Raw genomic sequence first — 23,415 nt, 5'->3', positions numbered from 1 at the left:
GGGTTGATTTTGCTAGCACTTGGTGAAAAGTTAACATTTGAGGGGAATAATGTGATTTACCATGATTACATCATGCCCTCAAGCTCTGTGTCTGCATAATAAGTTTCTCTTCCTCTTCATATAAAGGTAATTTTCATTCAAATTTCATTTAAATTCCATTCAATTTTTTGCTGATTTTTTTTTCCAGGCTGCATTAAAATGTACCTCCTTAAAATGTATCTCCTTAAGGAAGTCTTCTTCTTCCTTCTTTTCCTATATAGTCCTTGGTATGCTTATGATATTCACCAACACTTGTAGAGTTAACCACACTCTGATCAGTATTAAAGTTTGGTCTATGGGAGTTCAAATAACAACAAAATTTTCCAGCAGTTTATGGTGTAGCTGCTAAACAAGTGTAGACTAAATATTAGTCTCTATTACTCAGTTGACTGTGAACTTCTACATGATTTCATGAAATGCTTTGCAAATAGCTTCTTTCTTGATATATGTTGGTTGTATTAAATTAAATTGAAAGACTGTAAATAGTGGCTATTAACCAGTGATATTTCAAAGGAAAGAGTAGATAAATAATAAGCTCTAGTTAGAAGATTTTAATGAACCTCAAGTTCTACTAAGTCCCTTTCATGGTACTGCTCTCTATTTGGCTTCTTGGTCTTCAATTTCTCTCTCTTCATTCCTATTTATTCTGTCCTACTCATTTCCTGCTTATTCTATAATCTGTTTCCTGTGTCTTTCTCATTTTTCCTGTTTGTCTTTTCTCCTTTTCTACCTCAATTTTTCTCTTAGGAAATCATATACAACACACACACACACACACACACACACACACACACACACACCACATACACAGTTGTATATATTTGATCTTTCCTTACCGGGATGAAGATGTAGGCTCAGTAGTTTGTCTTTGCACACGTGCATGTTTAATTAAATGTTCCTTTAAAGCAGTTTGGACTTCTGCTGGGATATCAGGGGAAGTGTGGCTGATTTTTATTGCAGGCTCAATAGCTTTTAGTGCTGGCTTTCCATTTTCTTTAACCTCTTTTTTCTCTTCAGTCTCAAAAACTTCAGTAGGAGCACTTGAAATGCTCTGTGGAAGGGTAGTGACATTGGAAGTCACAGGTTTGCTCTTCCAGCAAGGCCAACACAACTTCCAGAAGACAAAAAGTGAAACAACCAGCAAGGCCAGGCCGCAAAAGCTGACGACAACTGCTAACAGGCTGACTGAAATATCTGGAGAAAATGACAATGAAGAAAAACATTAAGTCATTGATATTGTACATAATAGGGCAGCAATGGTTGGATAATTTGACATTACAGTTATTATTAATAGTTTGCTGATTTAAGGTTTCACAAATTTACTTTTAAGTTATCTTTGTGGGGAGGAAATATTAATAATTATGTTTGGAAATTCTCAAAGGAGTTAATTTGAAAAATTCCATCCCAGGGGAGTCCCTGTTGTGGCTCAGTAATAGCGAACTTGACTAGTATCTGAGAGGATGCAGGTTTGATCCCTGGCCTCACTCAGTGGGTTAAGGATCTGGCGTTGCCATGAGCTGTGGTGTAGGTTGCAGACACGGCTTGGATCCTGCATTGCTGTGGCTGTGGTATAGGCTGGCAGCTGCAGCTCCAATTGAACCCCTAGCCTGGGAAATTTCGTAGGTTGCAGGGGTGGCCCTAAAAGTAAAAAAGAAAAATTCCATCCCCGGAAGTTTCTGGTGCGTGTGGGGAATGTGGGAACTCCGTACCATCTTCCCCAATTTTTCTGCACATCTACAACTGTTTTAAACAGTAAATTCCATTTAAAGACATTAATAATATCCCCCTTACTCACTTCCATTATCACCCTCCTAAAATAACTAATGTTAGCAGTCTGCATTATAGCGTTCTTAAAGTTTGGAAAACCAAATAGATTTCCCATGAAGGAAACTTTTTCTAGTTTAGATTATCTTACACTTTTCTTTTACTACTTTGTTTTGCATCAATATCAAACACAAATCCAACTTCTTTTGTTTCAAATAAAGCTTTTAGAAATATGCTATAGGCTGACCTGTGTCTGTTGCTCCACCCTCTCCAAAATCATATGTTAAAGTCCTAATCCCCAGTACCTCAGAATGTGACTGTACTTGGAGATGGGCTCTTTAAATTAGGGAGAAATGATGCCAAATGGATAAGCCCTAATCCAATAATACTGGTGTCTTTATAAGACCAGATCAAGACGAAGACAGTCACAGAAGAAAGACACGTGAAGACCTGGGGAAAAGGCAGCAAAAGGGGAGATGCCTCAGAACAAATAAATCCTCCTGACACCTTTATCTCAGACTTCTAGCTTCCACATCTCTGAGGAATAAGCTACTAAAGCTACCCAGCCTGTGGTACTTGGTTATGGCAGCTCTGGGAAAGTAAAGAATAAATCAAATTTCCTATAACCACCATTGGAAATCCAGGAGATTCTACCCCTTCCCCAAAGCAAGCGACCCCAATTTGGTGTGTCTCTGCCTTGCTCAAGCACTAATAAACAAAAATATTTCTTAAGTAACCATAAAAAATGTAATTATTTAACAAACTTATTTATATAAATGGTTTTTGAACATTTCCTTGTTTAGGTTGACGTTTTTTATTCAACAATACTTGAGATTTCATCATGATGGATATTTTGATTATGCTCTATGTTTGCAATTACAACACAGCTACAATGAACATCTTTGTACCCTTGTCCCTATGTATATTTGTGAATGATTCTCTAAGGTAAATATCTAGAAATAGAATTTCAGGGCCATATGCTATGCACATATTTAGTTTTACTAGATATTTCCAAAAAGAATCCCAGACTGACTAACAAAAACATCATATAAGTTTACCAGTTTCTACAAATTCACATTTCCCTGATCAGTAAGATAAAGTTGTTCCAGTTAAATTCCCAATTTATAGCCAATGGCAATCCATCCAGAAATTAATTTCAAGTTTTTATTATTACTTAATTATAAGAATAAAAATTAATTTTGACATTCTATGGTACATAGACACTAATATTTTCCCTCATCTTTCAATTGCTTACTAAAGCTACCACTGACTATATATTTCCATTTATATTTCATTGGTGAGGAATGTGTGATCATATTTTGTATTGTGCAGTTTATTTTTACTTTTTAAAATTATTTATTAGCACCATAATTTGAGGAAAAGGGAAAAATTATAAAATTAGCATGCTTCCTGATTATTATAGTTTTATTTAAACTCCACTTACATTATTTTGCTCTGGATATTTTAACTAATTAACTTCTTCAACAGGCTAACTTCCACCCGTTTGGAACCAAAGCCAAGACATAAGGAAACTGCAGGACAGTGTGGCAGGATAAGGGAAAGGAGGAAAATAGTTTTCAGTCTATTGACTGAAAATGTCCCCTGTTTCTTAGATTATTTGGGCTGATTTCAACTTGTATGTAGAGGGGGAGCAGGGTTCCATTATCACCAACAATTCTCTGGATACCAACTGGGTGTTCTTAAAATTCAATTCAATTCAGATGCTTACCTGCCTGGAGGTAGCATCAGATTCCACCAGTTAAGGGTTTAGTCCTGCAAGACCGCCCACTTGCCTTCACACACCAGCAGCAAACCCAGGTTGTTATTTGTGCATCTCTGACCAACCAGCTATAGATTGTTGGTTCCCATGTCCCCTTCCTTGGGTTCAATTAATTTGCCAGAGCAGCTTACAGAACTTGGGAAACTCATTTATTTATCAGCATATTGTAAAAAGATATAAGGCTATCTTATAAAAGGATTACTAGTTTATTATGAAAGGATATAACTCAGGAAGATCCAGCTAGAAAAGATGCACAGGGCAAAGTATGGGGAGAGAGCATGCTCTTCTTAGATTTCTGCATATTCAATCCACAAGCTCCCTGAACCTCAACCTTTTGGGTTTTTATGGCAGCTCCATTACACCAGCATGATTGAGTAAATAATAGTCCACTGGTGAACTGTTCAACCTTCAGTCATTTTCCTCTCCCTGAAGGCCAAGAGGAGGGTACTGCATGTTCCAACTCTCTAATTCCATGGTCAATTCTTCTGGAAACCAGTCCCCATCCTCAGGTGAGGTCCAAAAGTCACCTAATTAACCTAACAAAACACTTTTATGGCTCTCATCAGTAAGAAAATTCCAAAGACTGTGGGAGCTATGAGCCAAAAATTGTGGATGAAGACTAAATATACATGCACATTATCATACTACCCTTCTCACTAGTGTGGGGATGTAAAATATTTCATCCAAACCAAGTCACTTTTGAAAAGGCTGTAGGGTAGCAGGAATAAGTTAATTCATATTCTTGCAACTTAGATAAATGGTCACTGTACCTCTTCCAGCCTAACATCCTTCTAGATCACCCCTTAGCCATCTGGGTTAGATCCAAACTTTGCATGGCATTTCACTGTATCTTTGTGATTTAACTTCTCGCTATTGATCCAACTATATTTGTATGTCTCTATCCTACCTATTCCCCTCCCCTGACCACACATTACTCTCTTATGATTTTGTTTAGGCTGTGTCAAGCAGCACCGGTGCATTTTTGCCTCCTATCTGGCTGCCTGGCAAGCTTGTACTCATGCTTCAATAACTAGATGCAGTAGGACCTCTTGCCTGCCCCTCTATTCTTAAAGGGCTTTTAATGCATACCCACGATCATCACACTAGTATAGTAACAATTTATTGGCCTATAATCTTTTATTTCAAATGTTTGGGTCAATGTGATTTAAAAATTATTACTTTTTAAGGTAATATGGTTCACATTATTTGGGATACAATATAGTAACAAAACACATCATATAGAGTAGTCATCAGACTTCCTGTGTGGCTCACAACATATAGAGTAGTCATACTAAGTGGAATCACTGACGACCATAAGCGACTTAATGCAAGTTTAGGTAAGCTACCAAACTGTACAATTTACACAATAATTTTCAGTTTTCAGAGATTCAGAGGCTTCATAATTGTGGATAAGGGATTGTGGATGTGTACTTATCTTGCTTCTCCAAATGCTCCCGTCCTACCAATACATTCACTCCCTTTATTTATCTCCTTATTTTTAGTATTTAGTATATATCACATGGTCAAAAAATATTTTTGGAGTTACTGTATACACATTTTCGGAATGATCTGAAAATATACTCAAATGTCTATGAATTTCAAGGTGGCCAGATAACTAAAAGTTCAGTGATATGGAGGGTAAATGCAGAAATTCTTTAACAAGGAAAATAGTATAATATAACTTATACTGTAGAACAATTTAGAGTTGGGTTCAAATGTCAACTCCACCACCGTATGACTTGAGGCAAACTGTTGAGACTTTAAGAGTCTTAGTAATATAGGGGAACTTATATTTATTTCTTAGGAATGTTGTGAGGTTAATGAAAGGAAATATATATAAATTATTTAGCATCATAATTTGCATAATAAGTGCAATAATGGGTTGCTAATATTATCAACTTTTTTTTCTTTAAACAAGAGTACCTAGGGAAAAAGAGGCATTAATATGGATTAAGTTTGGATTGAATGGTGATTCACTGATTAGAAGAGAAACTCATCCTGTAATGCTATCCAGTGCTAAAAAGTGAATTTGTTTATAATGGAAACCAAAATTTCTATGTAAATACTAGTATTTCAGGACGATAATAAATAACATTCTATTTTCCTACCCACTTGTACTCAGAACAGCTGAGAGACATAATATTCAAGCAGGCAGCAATTAAAATACAAGGGAATATCAGCTTAGGTCTATCATAAAGTGGACTTGCTAATATATCACCCTGAATTAACTAGACTCGCCCAGTCACAGGCCTGGTTGGACAACCACAGGAGCTCTCCATGGGGACTTGACTGTACAAAATTTACTACATAAAGGAGTACAGAAAATTTGTTTCCTGATGATATCAATCATATGCCTAAAAGAAGAGGGAAAAAGGTAAATTCTATGATTTTTCCTACATTGTAGCTCCTTCTATTCAGAAATGTAAAGCAAGGAGAGAAGGGATTTCCCACAACAGCAAAAAGTGAAAGTACTTGAGTTAGTTAGAATTTTATCCAGAAAAATAAGACTAAAATTATAAAAACAGGCTTACTAAATTACAAATTTTTACATTGTTTATTATTACAGTTATGATTAATTATTAAAAGTATTAAAAAACAAAACCAAGAGTTTAATTCTCAGGTATTTATGACAATTTTTTTCAAAAAGCTTTGTTTAACAAGATAAAGAAGAATCTGACTATCAAAACATTAAGGGAGGATATGCGAGAATTTATAAAGTCATCAAAAATTTTTAAATGATTTTTATGATTGTGATTCGACATTTAACTAAGATATGAAGGATGTTATGAGTTTTGACTTAGCTCAAATTAAAATAAGCGGTCCTGGAAACATTTTTAAGTCAAGGTACAAAATGGTTGGGTACGCATTTCAGAAATGACACTTTGGCTAGGGAGAAGATAAGAGTGTAGTACAGACTAGAAGAGGAAAAAAAAAAGATAAAACTGAAGGACTTTATTAAATAGCAGAATCTGAATCCATGAAAGAGAAGATAAAAGATCCTCAATAGAATCCTGAGTAAACCGATAACTGAAGAAAGAATTTTAAGGACCAAAGAGTCTACACAGAAGACTGAAAGAGAGTAGAAACATGAGAAAAAATGAGATTGTGCTTTCACAGAAGTTTGGAGAAGAATATTTTAAGAAGTGGTAAGCAGTATAAAAAGTTAAAATAAGTTGAATTTAAAAAAAGGTTGACGAGGAGTTCCCATTGTGAGTCAGCTACTAATCCAACTAGTACCCATGAGGATGTGGGTTCAATTCCTTTTTTTTTTTTTTGCCCCTCAATTTTATCATCTTTATTTATTTTTTAAATTGTTATTTCCCCAATACATTTTTTTCTACTGTACAGCATGGTGACCTGGTTATACATACATGTATACATTCTTTTTTCTCACATTATCATGCTCCACCATAAGTGGCTAGACATAGTTCCCAGTGCTACAATTCCTGACCTCATTCAGTGAGTTGAGGATCCAGAGTTGCCTGAGCTGTGGTGAGATCACAGATGAGGCATTGCTGTGGCTGTTGGCATAGGCCCCTAGCCTGGGAACTTCCTTCCACATGCCACAGGTGAGGCCTTAAAAATCAAATAAATAAATAAAATTTTTTCAAAAATAGAAAAGGGTTGACAAGTAACCATTAACTTTAACAAGTAGATCTTTAGTGAGCTCAATAAGGCTAGTGAAGCAGAGGCTGTGTTAATCAGATTACTGTGTTTAATGCATGAATAGGAGTGAGGAAATGAATCCTGTGAGTATAGATAGTTCCTTTAGGAAATGTATTTAGGAAAGGGGAAAGAGACAGCAATAACTAAGGAAGCACATGGAATTGATGGTGTTTTTATTAGGATATGCATTATTTCAGCATGTTTTAAAATTTAGGAGAAGGGATCAGCAGATGAAAAGAGATAGAAAATTAAGCAGGGTGAATAATCAAAAGTAAAGGCACATAAAAAAGAGAACAATGGATGGAGTCTGAAGCAAAGGTGAAAGAACTGCATCACTTCTTCTTTTGTAAGAAAAAAAAGAATGGTTCTGGAACCAAGTAAGCTTATCGGTAGAGACAGGAAGTCAAATCATTTATTATAATTTTCTATGCAAAGTAGGAGTTGGGGTCAACTGCTAGTTATTTTGAGATATTGGAGAATAATTTGGAATATTTAGAGTGGGAAAATTTTGAAATACAAACTTTAGAGAACAGGAAAAAAATTGAACAGGAAAACACAGGATGAATTGAGGGTACTTTTGAAAGTGGAGACAAAGAGTGATACTAGTCTACTTGGTTTTAAAATCTCCTAAATATTCAGTTTCTTTGGGGTGGGAATAAAGATCTGATGAATTTCCATGAATGAGCACCTCGTACCCTCCCAGGAGAAATGTGATATAAACCTCGAAGGAGAAAGTGGTTGCAATGATGAAATAATGTATTCTAAGTATAATGCCACATTTATTGACAGGGAATTTACACGGAAGTAGAAAAGTGGATAGAGTTTCCAAATGAGAAAGATAAAAGCATAAGAGCTTTTGGTTGGGGCTTGGGGTATTTGGATTTATAATTCTAAGCCAGCACTGTTCAAACATAATGGCAAGTTCTTACACATGATCATAAAAGAAATGAAGTATGGTAGAGATGAGATTATCATTGGATGAAAGGGGCCAACCACTTTAGGTTTGGCTGATGAATATAAATGGCTTGCTTTCTCCACAAAGACTTTGAAGTTATCCATTGTAATGAGTAAACACATTGAGTAGGATATCTCTAGCTCAAATTTTCAGTGTCTCACGAAAATTAAAAGAATCCATTATACGCGATTCATCCAATTCTATCTTGGTAAGAATTAGAGTTAATGAAATTTACAAAAATTAGATTAGGCTCAAAGAAAATCAAGTTTAAAACTGCTCAAACTCTGGTTTCATTACATACATCCATACATATGCATAACTATTGCTTCTACCATTATCTACTTTTCTATTTGTCTATATGTCTGACTCTATGTCTCTGGCTCATTTTCAGTGATAAAGATCTTACTTTTATTATTTCTCAGTATCTCAAAATAAAGTGACATAGTTCTGAAAAAAAAAACAGAAAAGACCACTCATCAGAAAACAGAATAAACCAAAAAATGCTAATTCCTAGAAAACTTTTATTAAAACAGAACTTTGTTAAAGTTTATGTAATCAGATTGTAACATTTGCATGATTTTAGTCATTGTGGATTATAAATACTGTTATGGCTAATTACCCATGCAGATAGCTACAATGATGTAGCAAAAGCAGAGACCAATTAGTATGCTCTCAACTGGTATACTCTCAATTCCAATTACTACTGCCTTAATTGATAATCTGTGTCTTTCTGGATTACTTTTTTAAATTTTAAAATTCAACTACAATTTAATTTTTATTTATTTGTCTTTTTTTAAGGGCCACACCTGTGGCACATGGAAGTTCCTAGACAGGGGTTCAATCAGAGCTGTAGCACCAGCCAATGCCACAGCCAGAGCAACATGGGATGCAAGCTGCATCTGCAACCTACACCACAGCTCAAGCAACACTGGATCCTTAACTCACTGAGCAAGGCCAGGGATTGAACCTGCATCCTCATGGCTACTAGTAGGGTTCGTTAACTGCTGACTTTGAAGAGAACTCCTAGAATTTAATTTTTAGAATTTAATTTCTTAAAATGTACAAAAAAGTAATTTCTCAATTAATCAGAAGTTATAATTTAGCTCACGTATATTCCAAACCTTTTGTTTCTTTGGTTATTCTTCATTGATGACTGACAGCAGACCGTGTTTATAAAGCATTCTGTAGAGAACACGGGATAATAAAACTCAAACTAATGACTTTTATTCAAAGAAGGTTGATGAAAGCTGCTTCTAAAATAACAATTTGGAACCATCATTGAAGTTAACTTATTTATACTATTCATATGGTATTGTTATTATAATGGTGCATAATTGAGATTTCTATAACAAAGGATTAAGTTAATAGTTACTTAAACAAGATAGAAGTTTATTTCTCTCATGCAACCAACTGCCCCAGCACAAACAAGCCAGGGCAGATACATCAGCTTCATGTGTCTGGAATCCTGGTTTCTTCCATATTTTTGCTTCTCTTTTCAAAGGTTTCTTCCTTCTCCTTAAAGTCCAAAATGTCAAGCTGCCACATTCCAGACAGCTGGATGTAGGAAGACTAACAAGAGAAAAAGAAAGGTGACGGTGCACCCTTTCATTTTAAGGCACAACCTAGAAGTACGCACCTCACTGCTGCTAACATTCTGTTGGTCAGAACTTAGTCATGGGATTATACCAAAATGCAAGGTATACTGAAAAAAAGTTGTCCTTTTTAATGCTGCTACATGCCAAACTAAAAATAAAGGATTATAATGCTGTGAAATAGAAGGGGGAAATGAATACTGGGACATAGCTAGCAGTCTTATTCTCATCCATAAATCCAGTATATAATCAGTCAACATATAACCCTTGCAACTATGCCTCTTATAATTTCCATTTTAATTGTATTACCTTGAATACAAAATATCTTACCTTTATCTTGAATTTCAGTAAATAAGAAATATTTTGTATTGATACCATATTTAATTGATTATAAAATACATATTTTTAAACATTTTCATTTTCTGAAATCAGAATGTATAAGTTTATCAATGGCTTGTTACAATCACTAACAGCCATTAGTTAAGTGTGTCATAATTTTCTTTGCATATGTGCCAAAGCAAATACATCCACATCAGAAGTCAGAGAGTGAGTATAAGTGGCTTGGAAGAAAATACTTGAGAAAATAGTGAAGCACATAGTTGACTTTTATAAGCCAAACTTTGTTGGGAATAGGTGGGGAAGGTAATGAGTCAGATGAGCTTGGAAATCTTGCCAACATTTGACATAATTGTATAGCTAGCTTTAGAGCACAGCAACACTGGGCTTTTATATCTTTTATGAATTATTTTAAGGAAAAAAATGCATCATTACCACTCTTGACAAAATTCTTGATGGCACAGAATCCAATAATGAGTGGATAAAACAAAGATATCACCACTTCTGAATCAAGATGTTCAGAAGAGTCAGACACAGAAACTTAATTTTTAAATTATTTTAGCCACCTTATGTCTTCTTTTTTATATTTGTACAAGATGGGTATATGTTTTTAAAAAATCTATGTTAGACATAGAGTTTAAACTTAGAGTTTTAAAGAAGTATTTCATATAACTATAACTTAACAGTTCTATATGATAAGAAAGCATCAAGTCAATATAATCTGCAACAATCTTTTTCCATTTTTGGTACTATATAAAATAATGATGCATCTTATAATCAAAAGCATCTTAGATTCAATGCAATATGGTATCTAGTACCAAATATGGTATTAAAACAACCACATTTAAAAATTGCTACATATGTTCCTAATTGAGTAACTGATTTATAATCTGTGATTGTATATTACATACTTACATTACCTTGAACAACTATTCACAACATTAAATTAGTGGCACCAGTACATTTTAATGTCTGGCACAGTGGCTTTCATGTGGTAAGAGCTCAATAAATATTTGTTGAATGAAAGCATAATGCCAAAACCACCTCTCTGGTACGCAAAAAACTCATACTTTAATGTATGCAAAAAGATAATAAACTTCTTGATGTTGTTTTCCCCATTAGTCCTGCCAATCTGTAACTAATGAACAGAACTAAAGGAACTAAATGAAGACGAAGGAGAAAAAAATAGTCCTCAGTGTTTAATTAAAATAATTCTGGCTTACTTCACTTAGTATGAGAGTATCTAGTTCCATCGATGTTGCTGCAAATGGCATTATTTTGTTCTTTTTTATAGCTAAGTAGTATTCCATTGTATATATACATGCCACATCTTCTTAATCCAATCATCTGTCGATGGACATTTAGGTTGTGACAGAGCATTATAATGTGAGAATAAAAGAATGCATACATGTAAAAAAAAATGAAATAAAATAAAATAATTCTGGGGAGCTCCCCTCCTAGCTCAGAAGTAACAAACTCGACTAGTATCCATGAGGATGAGGGTTCAATCTCCATGGCCCCACTCAGTAGGTTAAGGATATGGCTGTTGAGGTGAGCTGTAGTGTAGGTCGCAACACAGCTCAGATCACAGGTTGCTATGGTTGTGACGTAGGCTGGCTGCTGCAGCTCTGATCGGACCCCTAGCCTGGGAACTTCCATGTGCTGCAGGTGAGAACATAAAAAGACAAAAAAAAAAATTCTGTGGTAGGGACAAATTGATATTTACAAGGTTTTTAAAATTGACTGTGATGTTCTCTATTTGATAACAGAATGTTAAACAGTAGATCATAACATACTTTGGGATCCATCTGAATGAAAAAAAAAAAGTTAAAAAAAATCAATTCCTTTTTCTCTCACCACCCCCTTTCCATGATTCTACCTTCTAGCACTTAGGCCTTCACAGCACAGTTCCATGAAGGAATACATATATAAATATATATTGTTGTATATTATCTATTGTGTATTACACATATACAGAGTTTTATTTTCTGATAGTCTGTCTAAGCCATGTTACTGTCAGCTCTGACAGCTCCAGTGTACACTTAGAATATCTACCATTATGAGGAAAAAAAAATCACCCTACTTAGATACTAACAAGAAGCCATCTCTTCAATCAGGGATTCTGTTTCTAAACTAAATTGTCAGCATTGGGCTTTCCACAGAGGAAACTGGTAGAGTACAGATTAGAAACAATATAAACTACTAATTACTTACTTAGGCAAAATAAAGGAGGAAGATAAAACATATTAGATTTTATGTATTATTTTTCCAATTAAAATTTACCAAAAACAATTTAAATGGTAATTTAATTTTCATCTGTTTGCATTATAGGCTTTTTAATGAATATATGAAAGGAGTTACATTTCTAATTACATGAGATCAAAGTTGTACATTTTGAATATACCAAAATTGTTTACACAGTGTTACTATTGAAACCAATCAATTACATTTGTCCAAGAATATGACTAAACACTTACTAGTGTACACTTAAGTGCATGTACATGCATATACTCAAGTAAGAAAAGCAGAAAAACATTGTATATTATATTTGGATGACAACAAACCTGGCAAAAAGAAAGTATGGGATTTGGGTAATAATTGCACACTCAGCGGTCTTACTGATACCTTCCAATATGCCACCAAATTACAGTCAGTAGTACAATAATAAAGAGCCTATATTTACAAACATTTGTTACAATGCCCTTTAGCACCATGGACGCCCCCAGAATCTCTTTTATTTCTACTTTTTGTTGAGCCTGGAAGAGAGCCTGGAACAGAATCTAAGGAGCCCTGGGTTTTCATCCCAGCTACATCACTATAATTAGTTGTAATTTGAGAGGAAGCTGCTAACTTTTCCTGCCTTAGTTTTCACAACTGCAAAATGATTTTTAGTTCTAACTGGAATGACTAACAGCAATTTTAAAAATGACATAACTATTTTTCCCATGCTACTTTCTACTTAAGCAAACTAACAGGCTTTCCTTTTGCTTATTGTAAATGGATATATTCATCACATGTTCTCACTTTTATAGAACTTTAATAAACTCAATACATTTACTATGTAACACAAATTGAGCCACAGAATCATAGTTCTACCTGAGCACACTTTGAGGAAAGTCAATGCCTCAAGTGCTCTAATATTTTCCATTATCATAAAACTAAATATGTAGTATGTTTATCTACAAAAGATATTGTATTTGGATACTGTAGACACAAGATACAAGTATACACAATTTAGTCCCAGAAGGGATTTGGAGACTATTAAATAGTAATCATTGTTCTACAAATAAGGATACTGAGGCTTCTTGAAGATAAATTCTATTATTCATTATTTCATTCATTCAATAAATGTTTACTGAGACTCTTAAAGGAGCCACAGATTTTTCTAAACCATAAGGATAACACAGTAAATAAGCTGCTGCCCTCAAAGAGTTTACTGTCTATTGAATTAATGTCATTAGTGGAACAAAATGTAGATTGGGAAGAAGAAATTATATTTTCAAAATATAGATTATTTTAATTGGCATTGGAAATTCCACTAAAGCTTTGTGATGTTTAATTTCTTTTTTGTTCAATTTTATACAAAAAAGTTTGTAAATGAATGAAGATGTATCCCAAATAATGGCCATTTTCCCCCATAAAAAAAAATTATAGTGATTAGGTTTTTAAAAAATGTGATTTGAGTGAAATGGACAGCTATATACTTTGTATATTAAATTGTTCTTAAAAGAACCAGATTACAGAGAATCACAGCTCACGTAAAGAGGAAATACAGATCTTTTTTTTGGTCTTTTTCTCTTTTTTTTTTTTAGGGCCGCACTTGCGGCACATGGAGGTTCCCAGGCTCAGGGTCTAATCAGAGCTACAGCTGCTGTACTACACTACAGCCACAGCAATGCCAGATCTGAGCTGCATTTGCGACCTACACCACAGCTCACCGCAACGCCAGATCCTTAACCCAATGAGTGAGGCCAGGGATTGAACTGGCAACCTCATGGCTCCCAGTTGGATTTCCAATGTGCCATGATGGGAACTCCAGTTTTACAGATCTTAATTTGTCTCAAGCGGAAAAAGGTTAAGGAAAAAAAATCCTGCTATACCGTCAAAATATTGATATCTCAAAATGAAGAATAATAGATGTTTTAGGTATTTGCTGATACCTTCTTGGCCTTTGAAGCCAAGGTAGTTGTCCATTTCCCTTTGGAGCTAATGAGGTCAAGCCCAATATATACTGATGATCATGTAAAATTAAGACTAGAAATAGAAGACGACCATTCTTCAGTGGAGTATTAAAGCAGAGGAGGAAAGAAAAAAAATGCTCTCATGCATGCTTCTTCAAATAGTTCTGAAATCATTGTGGTTCAGTTACTCTTTTTGAGACCTATAAGTCTCAAGGAAAATGTTCTACTATGTTTCTAAATTGTAATTCTTTGTTGTTTGTTTTTTAAAGCCGCACCATGGCATATGGAGATTCCCAAGCTAAGGGTCAAATCAGAGATTTAGCTGCCGGCCTATGCCACCGCAACGCAGGATCGGAGACGCATCTGGGATCTATACCACAGCTCATGGCAATGCTGGATCCTTAAGCCACTGAGCAAGGCCAGGGTGCTGCGTCCTCATGGGTGCTAGTCAGGTTTGTTAACCAGTGAGCCACAATGGGAACTCCTAAATTGTAATTCTCGATACAGTCATTAGAATGTATAAAATGTATAAAACTCAGTAGTATAGTGATATAAAAAATAAATTAATTGGGTAATCATTTGCTTTTAAATATAGAGAAAACCTACAAAGTCCTCTTATCATTTTAAACAATTCTGGTAGACTTTAAATGCCTTAATATCAGAGGAACTCATGATGTAATTTTAAATTTTTTATTTAGCCTTGTCTTTTCTTATTAGTCATTTAAGGTCAATAAAGTTGTTTGCCATATACCTACTTGTCCCTACACCTAAGAAATTGAAGAACACATACATGAATTTAGAAGAACGTGTTTAAATTTTTATTTTAGAATTTTTAGTATCAAATTAAAGTATAAAAATGAAAATTTAAACACTGATTTATTAAATGTTTATTTAAAAGTTTTTAATTATGGTTAGGTCTATACAGTTATTATGTGACTGTGAGCTTAAGTGGGTTTGATTAGCTTCATTAGGTCAGCCTTTCAAGCAACAAAATTTACAAAATCTCATAAGCATTTGACTATGGAGCAGCAATTAAAGACTGACCAGAAATGAACCCAAATCCAGTTCAACAAACCATTATGTGTATTCAGTCACAGTATATTTGAAAAATTACAGTTAAGGCCAACATAGTGTTTTGTATTTTCCCTAAACATACTAGTGTTAAATCATACTGTATGTTAATTAATTTAGTGGATGACTTATCTATTTAGGGGGAGGAAGAAAAATCAGTGGTAAAAAGACTGCAACAATCTGATTTTCTGAAAAATTGCACATGATGAACTTTCTAGTGTACCAGTAATGTTGATGCCAATAATGTCTCTAATAAACTATTCCAAAAGACTAAAATAACTAGTGTTGCCATCTGCAGTTATGTTTTCATAAATTTTAATAAAATATTGAATTTGTCAATTTGATTTTTCAATCTCTAGGTCAGTACCTGCTGTTGCTTCTGCTACAACTCTAGCAGTAAGTGGTAAATGGTGAAGCTTGCTCTATATTGGTATTTTTTTAAAAGTAGGAGAAGATATTACTTATATATGTAATGCATTACTTATTTTTTTCCAATTTTTATTTAATTGAAATATAGTTGATTTGATTCATTGCTTCTTTAAGGTAACTTTTGGATTACATAACTTTTGGATTACAGTTAGCCCGCTGATTCCATATTTCATATCTACGGAATCAACCAACCACAGATCGAAAATATTAAAAAAAAATTTCAGAATGATCAAAAAACCAAAACTTGAATTTGCCACACAGAGTCAACTATTTACATTGCATTTACATTATATTTACAACTATTTACATAGCATTTACCTTGAATTAGGTATTATAAGTAACCTAGGGATGATTTAAAGTATATGGGAGTATTGCTATAGGTATATGCAAATACTGCACCATTTTATATAAGAAACTTGAGCATCTAGGATTTTGGTATTGGGAGTGGGGGGTCCTGGAACCAACCCCCCACGGATACCAAGGGAGGGGACTGTACATGAACTTCTCTCCCTCTACCCCTATGTGAAGGAATCTAAAACCATACACAATCTGGAAGCTTGCAATTGCCACTGCAGCCTTAGAGTAACTAACACCATCTGGACTGTGCTGATGAACATTCAAGTAAAAAACTGCTATATCATTCAAAGTCTATGTCCTCCTACCAATAGCATTTCTCATTAAACAAACAATGAGTAGAAGGATTATCTACCAGAACTGCATTTATGTAGATATCTTTAATAAAGGGCACAAGGGTAAGTTATAAGAAAAGCTACTTTAAAAACAAAGTGAGGTTCAGTAGCTAATTAACATAATTTAAAAATTGGTAAATAATCTTTGATCCATTTCCTAGATATATATTGGCATTGGAAGTTTATTTGTGGATTAAAGTATTTTACTTCTAATTGCTGCATAGATTTACAAATGGAAAATATAAAGCAATCTTGTGGATCTTTATATTGCATATATAACCGGGTAGAGTTCTAGTGATGGCCATTTAATAAATATCCATACACTACATTGAATACCCCATTTGAATGGTATATATTTTCCCTTTAGGGCATAAAAATATTCGTGTAATTGTTTTAGACTATTTTTTTGCCCACTTTTTTTCACAAGGGGAAGTCCAAAAGGAATTAGGACAACTAATTCTTGCAGTACTTATGACAAGCTCAGTACTCTTTCTACAATTCATGTACTGTATTTTACCTTAAGCTGATAGTTTTGTGTTTATAAAATTTAGGAGCTAATGTTTAATTTCCAACTTTCAAATTTTCCTCATTACCAACCAATTTGAGACTCTTAAAACTACTACGTGGGGTGATTACAAAGGGTCAGGGAAGGAAATCGGTAATTTTGTTCACAGCATCAACTGCTATATGACCAAAGTATAGGTCTTTGGAATTAAATACTCTCATTTCTTGCGCTGCAACTTTTTCTGTAGGTCTTATCTTTAGCATGGTGTATCATCAAACATTTCAGAGGAGTTTACCCAGTCATCACAGAGGACTTGTGTTTATCTCATACTTAGCAACCATAACAAGACATGCATATACACCATATGCACTCAGTCCCTTCCACTAATATAGCTGAGTTTCAAACATTTCCACAAATTTAACACCTACTGAAAACAAGGAAACGGCTCCACTGTGCTTATAACAGTAACAAAATGTCATTTCCGGCAGGTGTACAGCCGCAATTATGTATTATTCCGCTCGCGCCCAAGTAGCGCCCATCTCCGGTTCTGCCAAGCGCAGACAGAAGCTTCTCTCAATTCCCGTCGCCAGGGTCAGAGATTGTTTAAAAGTGCATATATTCCACTTAAATAATGCTATTTAAAAAATAAATCACACGGTCCCCACCTCCATTCCATCTCCCTTTGTCTTTGGTGGTGGCAGGTGGAGGGATCACTTACTGTTCCCTCCTTGCCTCCTTCCCAGCAAGCAAGGTTCTCCACAATCTCGCTCCGCACTGAGCTAAGGGCCGCTCTGACTTGTTGCCCTGGCTACCCTCAACCCACCAAGCCCTGCCAGAAGATTAAAATGACAGGAAAGCAAAGGGATGGAAAAAAGACCCTAGAGAAGTAATGGCAACCTTCCAGTCAATGACGACAATCCCAAAGCAACAAGTGACCCGCGCGCAAGGGACTCTCAAAACCGCTCGACCCTCAACTCCGGGAATCTATCTCGTCTGCGTCAACAGCACAACAGGTTACACACACTAATCATCGCGCAGGCAGTTAAAAACCCTTTCCCCATCATGACCAACACAGTGGCTTTAATACGCTCCACAGCCCCTTACAGAAAAAAAAAAAAAAAAAAAAAAAAAGAATCTGTCACCTTAGACTTCTTTGCACTTGCAGATTTCTGACGGCCGATGTGCTTCCTTCCTCTGCCCAACCCGTTTTTTATTAAGTTTCCAGGGAGGATGCCTGTGTGTTGCGGGGGGCGCGGGGGGGGGGGGTATGAGCCTGTGTGGAAAGGATTTATAACATTTTTCCTCTCTTCCTTTTAAATCCGTATGTGCACTAAGCCTTATTTGTCGCCTCAAAAAATGAGATTGATAATTCCTGCTCTTGGGCCAATGTTGTCATGAAGCCCTAGAAAATCATATATAATTAGCGTTGGACGCTATCAAACGCTCCACAGTTTGAGGTCAAGGGTTACCCCTACCAGATCTTTGTTGCTTGGGAGGGGGGGGGGCAAGGCAGACCCATTTTCAAAGCTGTTCTTTTCCTCCGCCGTGCCCCTTTCCCAAGTCAAGACCCGTGGGACGAGCTAGGAGAGTCCAAGTTCCCTTGGCAAGCGGCCCCCGAGGGCAACGCGCGGCGAACAGTCCAGACGCTGCCGTCTGCGCTCTCCTCTCCACTCCGGGGAGGGAGCTCGGAGGCGTGGGAGAGCGCGGGGAGAGAGGGTGCGGGCGCCTGGGAGCGAGAGACCGCTCGGGAGCCAGAGACCATTGTGGTGCAAGGGGCGGACCAGAGAAGTGGAAGAAGCCTGGCAGATGGAGGCGAGGAGACAAAACCCGAACAGTCCACGCTCGAAGTCGCCAGGAACTGACCAGAAGGAAGGAGCAAGGTAGGACAGGTAAACGCCACGTCCCTAAATGCCTGGGGGCCGCGCGGAAAGCGCAGGGCCCCGGAGGTTAGAGCCGAGCGCGCGGGTCCTGGCGGATTGCGAGATCGCAAGCGGAGGCCTCCCCCCCGTTACCTGTGCTACTTCCCCCCTGGCTGCCCCTGTCCGGGGGGAAGATGCTCGAGCACTTCTCCCATTCCACCTGGCCCGCGAAGCACAGCTCGGTGACGATATGCAGCGCCTTCTGACACAGGCTGCTCACTCCGTCCTCCTTATGGAAACTCATTGCTTGGTCTCGTTTCCCCTAGTTAGCGGTCCTTTCCCCTTCCTGTTATCTACAGGCTGGCCCCTATGGTACCCTAAGCCATATCCCGCCAGCGGGGACTTTGGCTGGAGAGCGCGCTGCAAAGAGGCGGCAACTCTTAGGGGCTCCAAACTGCCCCCATGTCGGGAGCGGAGGGTTCCAGAGAAGGTGCAGAAGATGGGATGAGAAGCGAAGCAGCAGCGGCTGCGAGGTTTTCGCCAACTCTCACGCGTTGGGAAGGAGCCGAAGAGAGCTGCAGAGACCCGGCATGGAGTACGGAGGGGAGGGGGAAGAGGTAGAATAGCTAAAGCCCTCGACTCGCAGAAGCGTTCCTGTTTGTGGCGGGTGCCTGGCGGCGGCGCGTCCAATCGCAGCTTGGCGCGGGTCGGGTGATCCTGGGCGGAAAGTGCGGTCCTCCTTCTCTAGTCCCCAGGGAAGGGGTTGGCACCCTGCTGAGGCCAGGGATGCTCTTCTAGGTGCAGGAGGGCGGAGAAATCTCCGTTTTGTCTGTACCTTTCCCAGCCTCCGTATCCATTACTCCAACCCCCTCTTACCTCCAACTTTATTACAGATGTGTGCTACTCTCTGTTATATCCATTTCTACTTTTCTGAAAAGTTATTCCCACAGAAAACAAATTGAAAAAGTTAAATTGAAAAAAATGAGTAGATGAATAATCAAAGCAGGCATCTATGGAAAGAAGAAAGTCCCTGGAGAGCATTTTTAAGATGATTTCTAACTATGATGGTTTAGAAAAAATATTTCATCCAAAGGGTCTTTTTACTACTAGTGGTGAAATTCACCATTTTACCCAGTTCCGTTTTTCTTTGTGCATAAAGTGAACAGGAAAATTTAAATTTATTGCCTTTTTAATTTTTTCTGTATTAACCTTAGGAGATTGTGACACAAAACGAAATATGTTATTTATATTAATATTCAGTTAGGATTCTGCCCACTAATATGCAATTGGCAGTTGAGACTGCATGACCTGACTCCCTTTATCATTCTTACTAGTGACTTAAATACCGAAAAGACAAAGCACAAGTGTTAAAGGGGAGCAAGGTTGAATTCAAATCTGTCACACACACACATCATTGCTTAACCTTGAAGAAGTTGCTTTCAGGCCTTTATCTCAGTCTATAAAATAAGGGGCTTAGATTCCTTATAATTCTGTAGTACAAATGAGTGATAATCACTAATGGAGCTGAAGCTTCAGATAATGTTAATAAACATGTGCCACAAGGTTACAGGAAATGAGTTTACATTGCTTTTAAAGTGTTTTCAGGCAGAGTTTGATCCCATAGTATAACCTGAAGATTGATTCAACCTTTGTTAGGTAGAGCTTCTTTATTTTCGAAATGGAATATCCTGAACTTAGTGTCAGAGAGGAAGAAATTTTCCTTTACCCTTCTAGTTCTTCTGGCTGGTCTGAGAAATAAATTGATATGAGACAGATCAAAAGGAGAAAACCAAACAAAAATTTTATAACTTGCTTATAATGGGAGAGGCTCGGGAAAACTGAGTAACTCACCAAAATGGCTGAAGCCTTCACCTTAAATGCCATCTTCAGCTAAAGGCAAAAGGAGATGTTATAGTTGGTGCTTTGGGACCTCAAAGATGAGGAAGGCAAATGGTTGAGAAAAGATGAAAAAGCAAATGGTTGATAAACAAATGTGTACTCGGCCATGTGGAGACAATAGGAGATAATGGGAATTATAACAAACAGATCTTGCTAGGCTTCTCTCTATCAACATACCTAGTTCACACTACATTAGCTATGGTGATAGCTCCATTCCTGGATCAGCTCTTTCTATATCCTTTAGGCAGCTAGGGGGAAGGTCAGATTCTTCTTGAGTCTTTCGGGTCTTGATTATTTTCATCTCAAAATAATCTGCATCCCAAATAGACATTTTGAGGTGGCAAGTTTAGCTTCCATAGAATAGGTAGTTTTATTTTAAACTGCTAGGCAGTTTGTGATAAATTACTTCCTCTGTACGAGCACTATGTTAAAGCTTACTATAAATATTTGGTATAGCATCCTAGTAGGTGAGCATTTATTAGTTGAATCATCTTGACCTGATTCATATGACAACTGGTATAACTAGGGCTATTTTTATCATGAATTAAGACAAAAGTAAAGTCCACAGGCTTCATTTGCTTTTTGTCTTTATGCACATCGATTTTAGATCAGATTGACTAAAGAAATGATTTAGCTTCAATTTAAAAAGACCTGAATATCCAGCATATTTGAAGCTAAGTTACAAGCTCCTGTACTTGCTTTACAGAAAGCCAATCTCTGATAGTGGGTATTTGCAGCAAATTAAGGATTTATTTGCAGACTGTCAAGCAAGGAGTGGCTGTCAGGCAAGGGCTTTTAAAGACAGTGTTAAGGAAGAAGCTCTTAGGCTGTATCACCTCATAGACATTATTCTAATTGGTTGGTGGTGAGGTAACAGGATGATGTTTTGGGAACCTCATCCTTCTGGTTCCAACCCATATAGAGCCTACATGCTTGTGGTCCTCATATAGTCCACCTGGGTAGGAGTCTTAATTTCTACAGAATGACTCAAAGATATTCATCAAATTGTTATCCAGATACCTTCAAGAGGAACTAGAAGTCATGTGACTCTATTGTCCTAATAATTAACTGCTTGAGCATGCCCTTTGGAACTCAGGGAAAACCTCAAAGACTAAAGCCTTTTTTTCTGCAAACAAGAAATGACACAGAGCAGATTCCTGACTCAGAAAGGTCCCTTAGGGTTCTGCTCAATATCATCAATAACACATTTTAATAGGGCCCTTTCCAATTTTCCTTGCCCTCCAGTTCTCCACAATATAGACAGACAGACCCATATAAAACAACCTGAAATGTAATGCTGTGTTTTCATATTTACCTTATGACCAAGCTGTTATGTGAGATGACCAAATCAATAATTTTATACTACTTACAAACTCTACATACTTATGTGAAGTAATGCAGAATGTCTCTAATGATGCCGTGAACTGAAGTTTGGCACTTGCCATCAGCCTCTGCATGGAGTAAAACATGAGCCACTTCAGCTACCAACCAGCAGCACCCACTAAGTGGAGCTCAGGGTGGAGACCAGGAGTGAGGCATTCTGTGATCTGGGAAAATTGGAAGAACAGGCCTTCAGATAGATAGTTTTGTTGTTGTTGTTGTTTTGTCTTTTTGTCTTTCTAGGGCTGCACATACAGCGTATGGAGGTTCCCAGGCTAGGGGTCTAATTGGAGCTGTACCTGCCCACCCATGCCACAGCCACAGCAACGCCAGATCCAAGCTGTGTCTGCAACTTACACCACAGCTCGTGGCAACACCAGATCCTTAACTAACTGAGCGAGGCCAGGGATTGAACCGGCAATCTCATGGTTCCTAGTCAGATTTGTTTCTGCTGCGCCTCTACGGGAACTCCAGATAGTCAGATATTTTTAGAAGAATATTTTATGTGCCCAATTCTTGTATCTCCTCAAATCTAGAAAAACACTAAAATCCTTCATGGTGATGACTGCTCCTTGTGACTGGTAGTAACCTTCAGGAGATCAGCAACACACCTTTGTAAAATGTGTGTATGCTGCATGCACCTCCCCCTCACCTTTTTCATATCCTGATATTCCCCCTTTTTATTCTTGGGTGGTATTTCAGCCCAGTCTGTAGTTAAGGATGAAGAATCACAGTCCTCTGTGAACTCAGTCACCTCCAAGGGTGAGAGCCAGTGAGTCCTGCAGGCTGTGAAAACTCAGAATACTGGCCCTGATAGTGGAGGTGCATATTAAAGGAATGATTTCAATGAGCCCAGGCCTCTTTTGTTCCTGCTCCCTGCCCTTTCTTGCAAAAACTCCTATAAATCCTCCTCCCTCACTTCCTCAGAGCAGTTTCTCAGGGCTACATGAGATGCTATCTCCTGGGCTTAAGTCCTAATTTTGATCCAAATAAAACTTAACTTTCAACTTTCAGGTTGTTTTTTTTTTTTTAGTCGACAACCCTCTTATGTTTGATTTCAGTGTTAAACATTATTAAGTAAGTAAATTCTGAAAATAACTTTCCTGGTATTTGTTTATGGTGTTCCTGGCCCATTCCTATTCTTATTGGTGTGTTTGCCCAATAAACGGAGTTATTTTCACTTGGATATTCATTTTTATGAATTCATTTCTCTGAAATATTTTTGCTTCATTCAAAATTAATACCATAAGGTTTTGATTTATTTTCTTTG

At 37.0% G+C, this 23,415-nt stretch overlaps 1 protein-coding gene across 1 annotated transcript in view; it reads right to left on the bottom strand.

The window, feature by feature from the left end:
* SYT10 (synaptotagmin 10) overlaps positions 1–19,489 on the bottom strand; it is a 62,600-nt gene extending 43,111 nt beyond the window's left edge. Inside the window, exons 1-2 of the mRNA XM_047788536.1 lie at positions 19,020–19,489; positions 876–1,233 (exon numbers count right to left, since the gene is read on the bottom strand). Of these exons, the coding sequence (XP_047644492.1) occupies positions 876–1,233; positions 19,020–19,170 (509 nt within the window). The 5' untranslated portion in view covers positions 19,171–19,489. The remainder of the gene's footprint in view (positions 1–875; positions 1,234–19,019) is intronic.
* Between the last annotated feature and the right edge of the window lie 3,926 nt (positions 19,490–23,415).

The sequence above is a fragment of the Phacochoerus africanus genome, chromosome 7, assembly GCF_016906955.1.
Source record: "Phacochoerus africanus isolate WHEZ1 chromosome 7, ROS_Pafr_v1, whole genome shotgun sequence".
In the NCBI taxonomy this organism is placed as follows: Eukaryota; Metazoa; Chordata; class Mammalia; order Artiodactyla; family Suidae; genus Phacochoerus; species Phacochoerus africanus.
The sequence above is the reverse complement of the archived record's forward strand: the minus strand, read 5'-3'. Positions and strand labels throughout refer to the sequence as shown.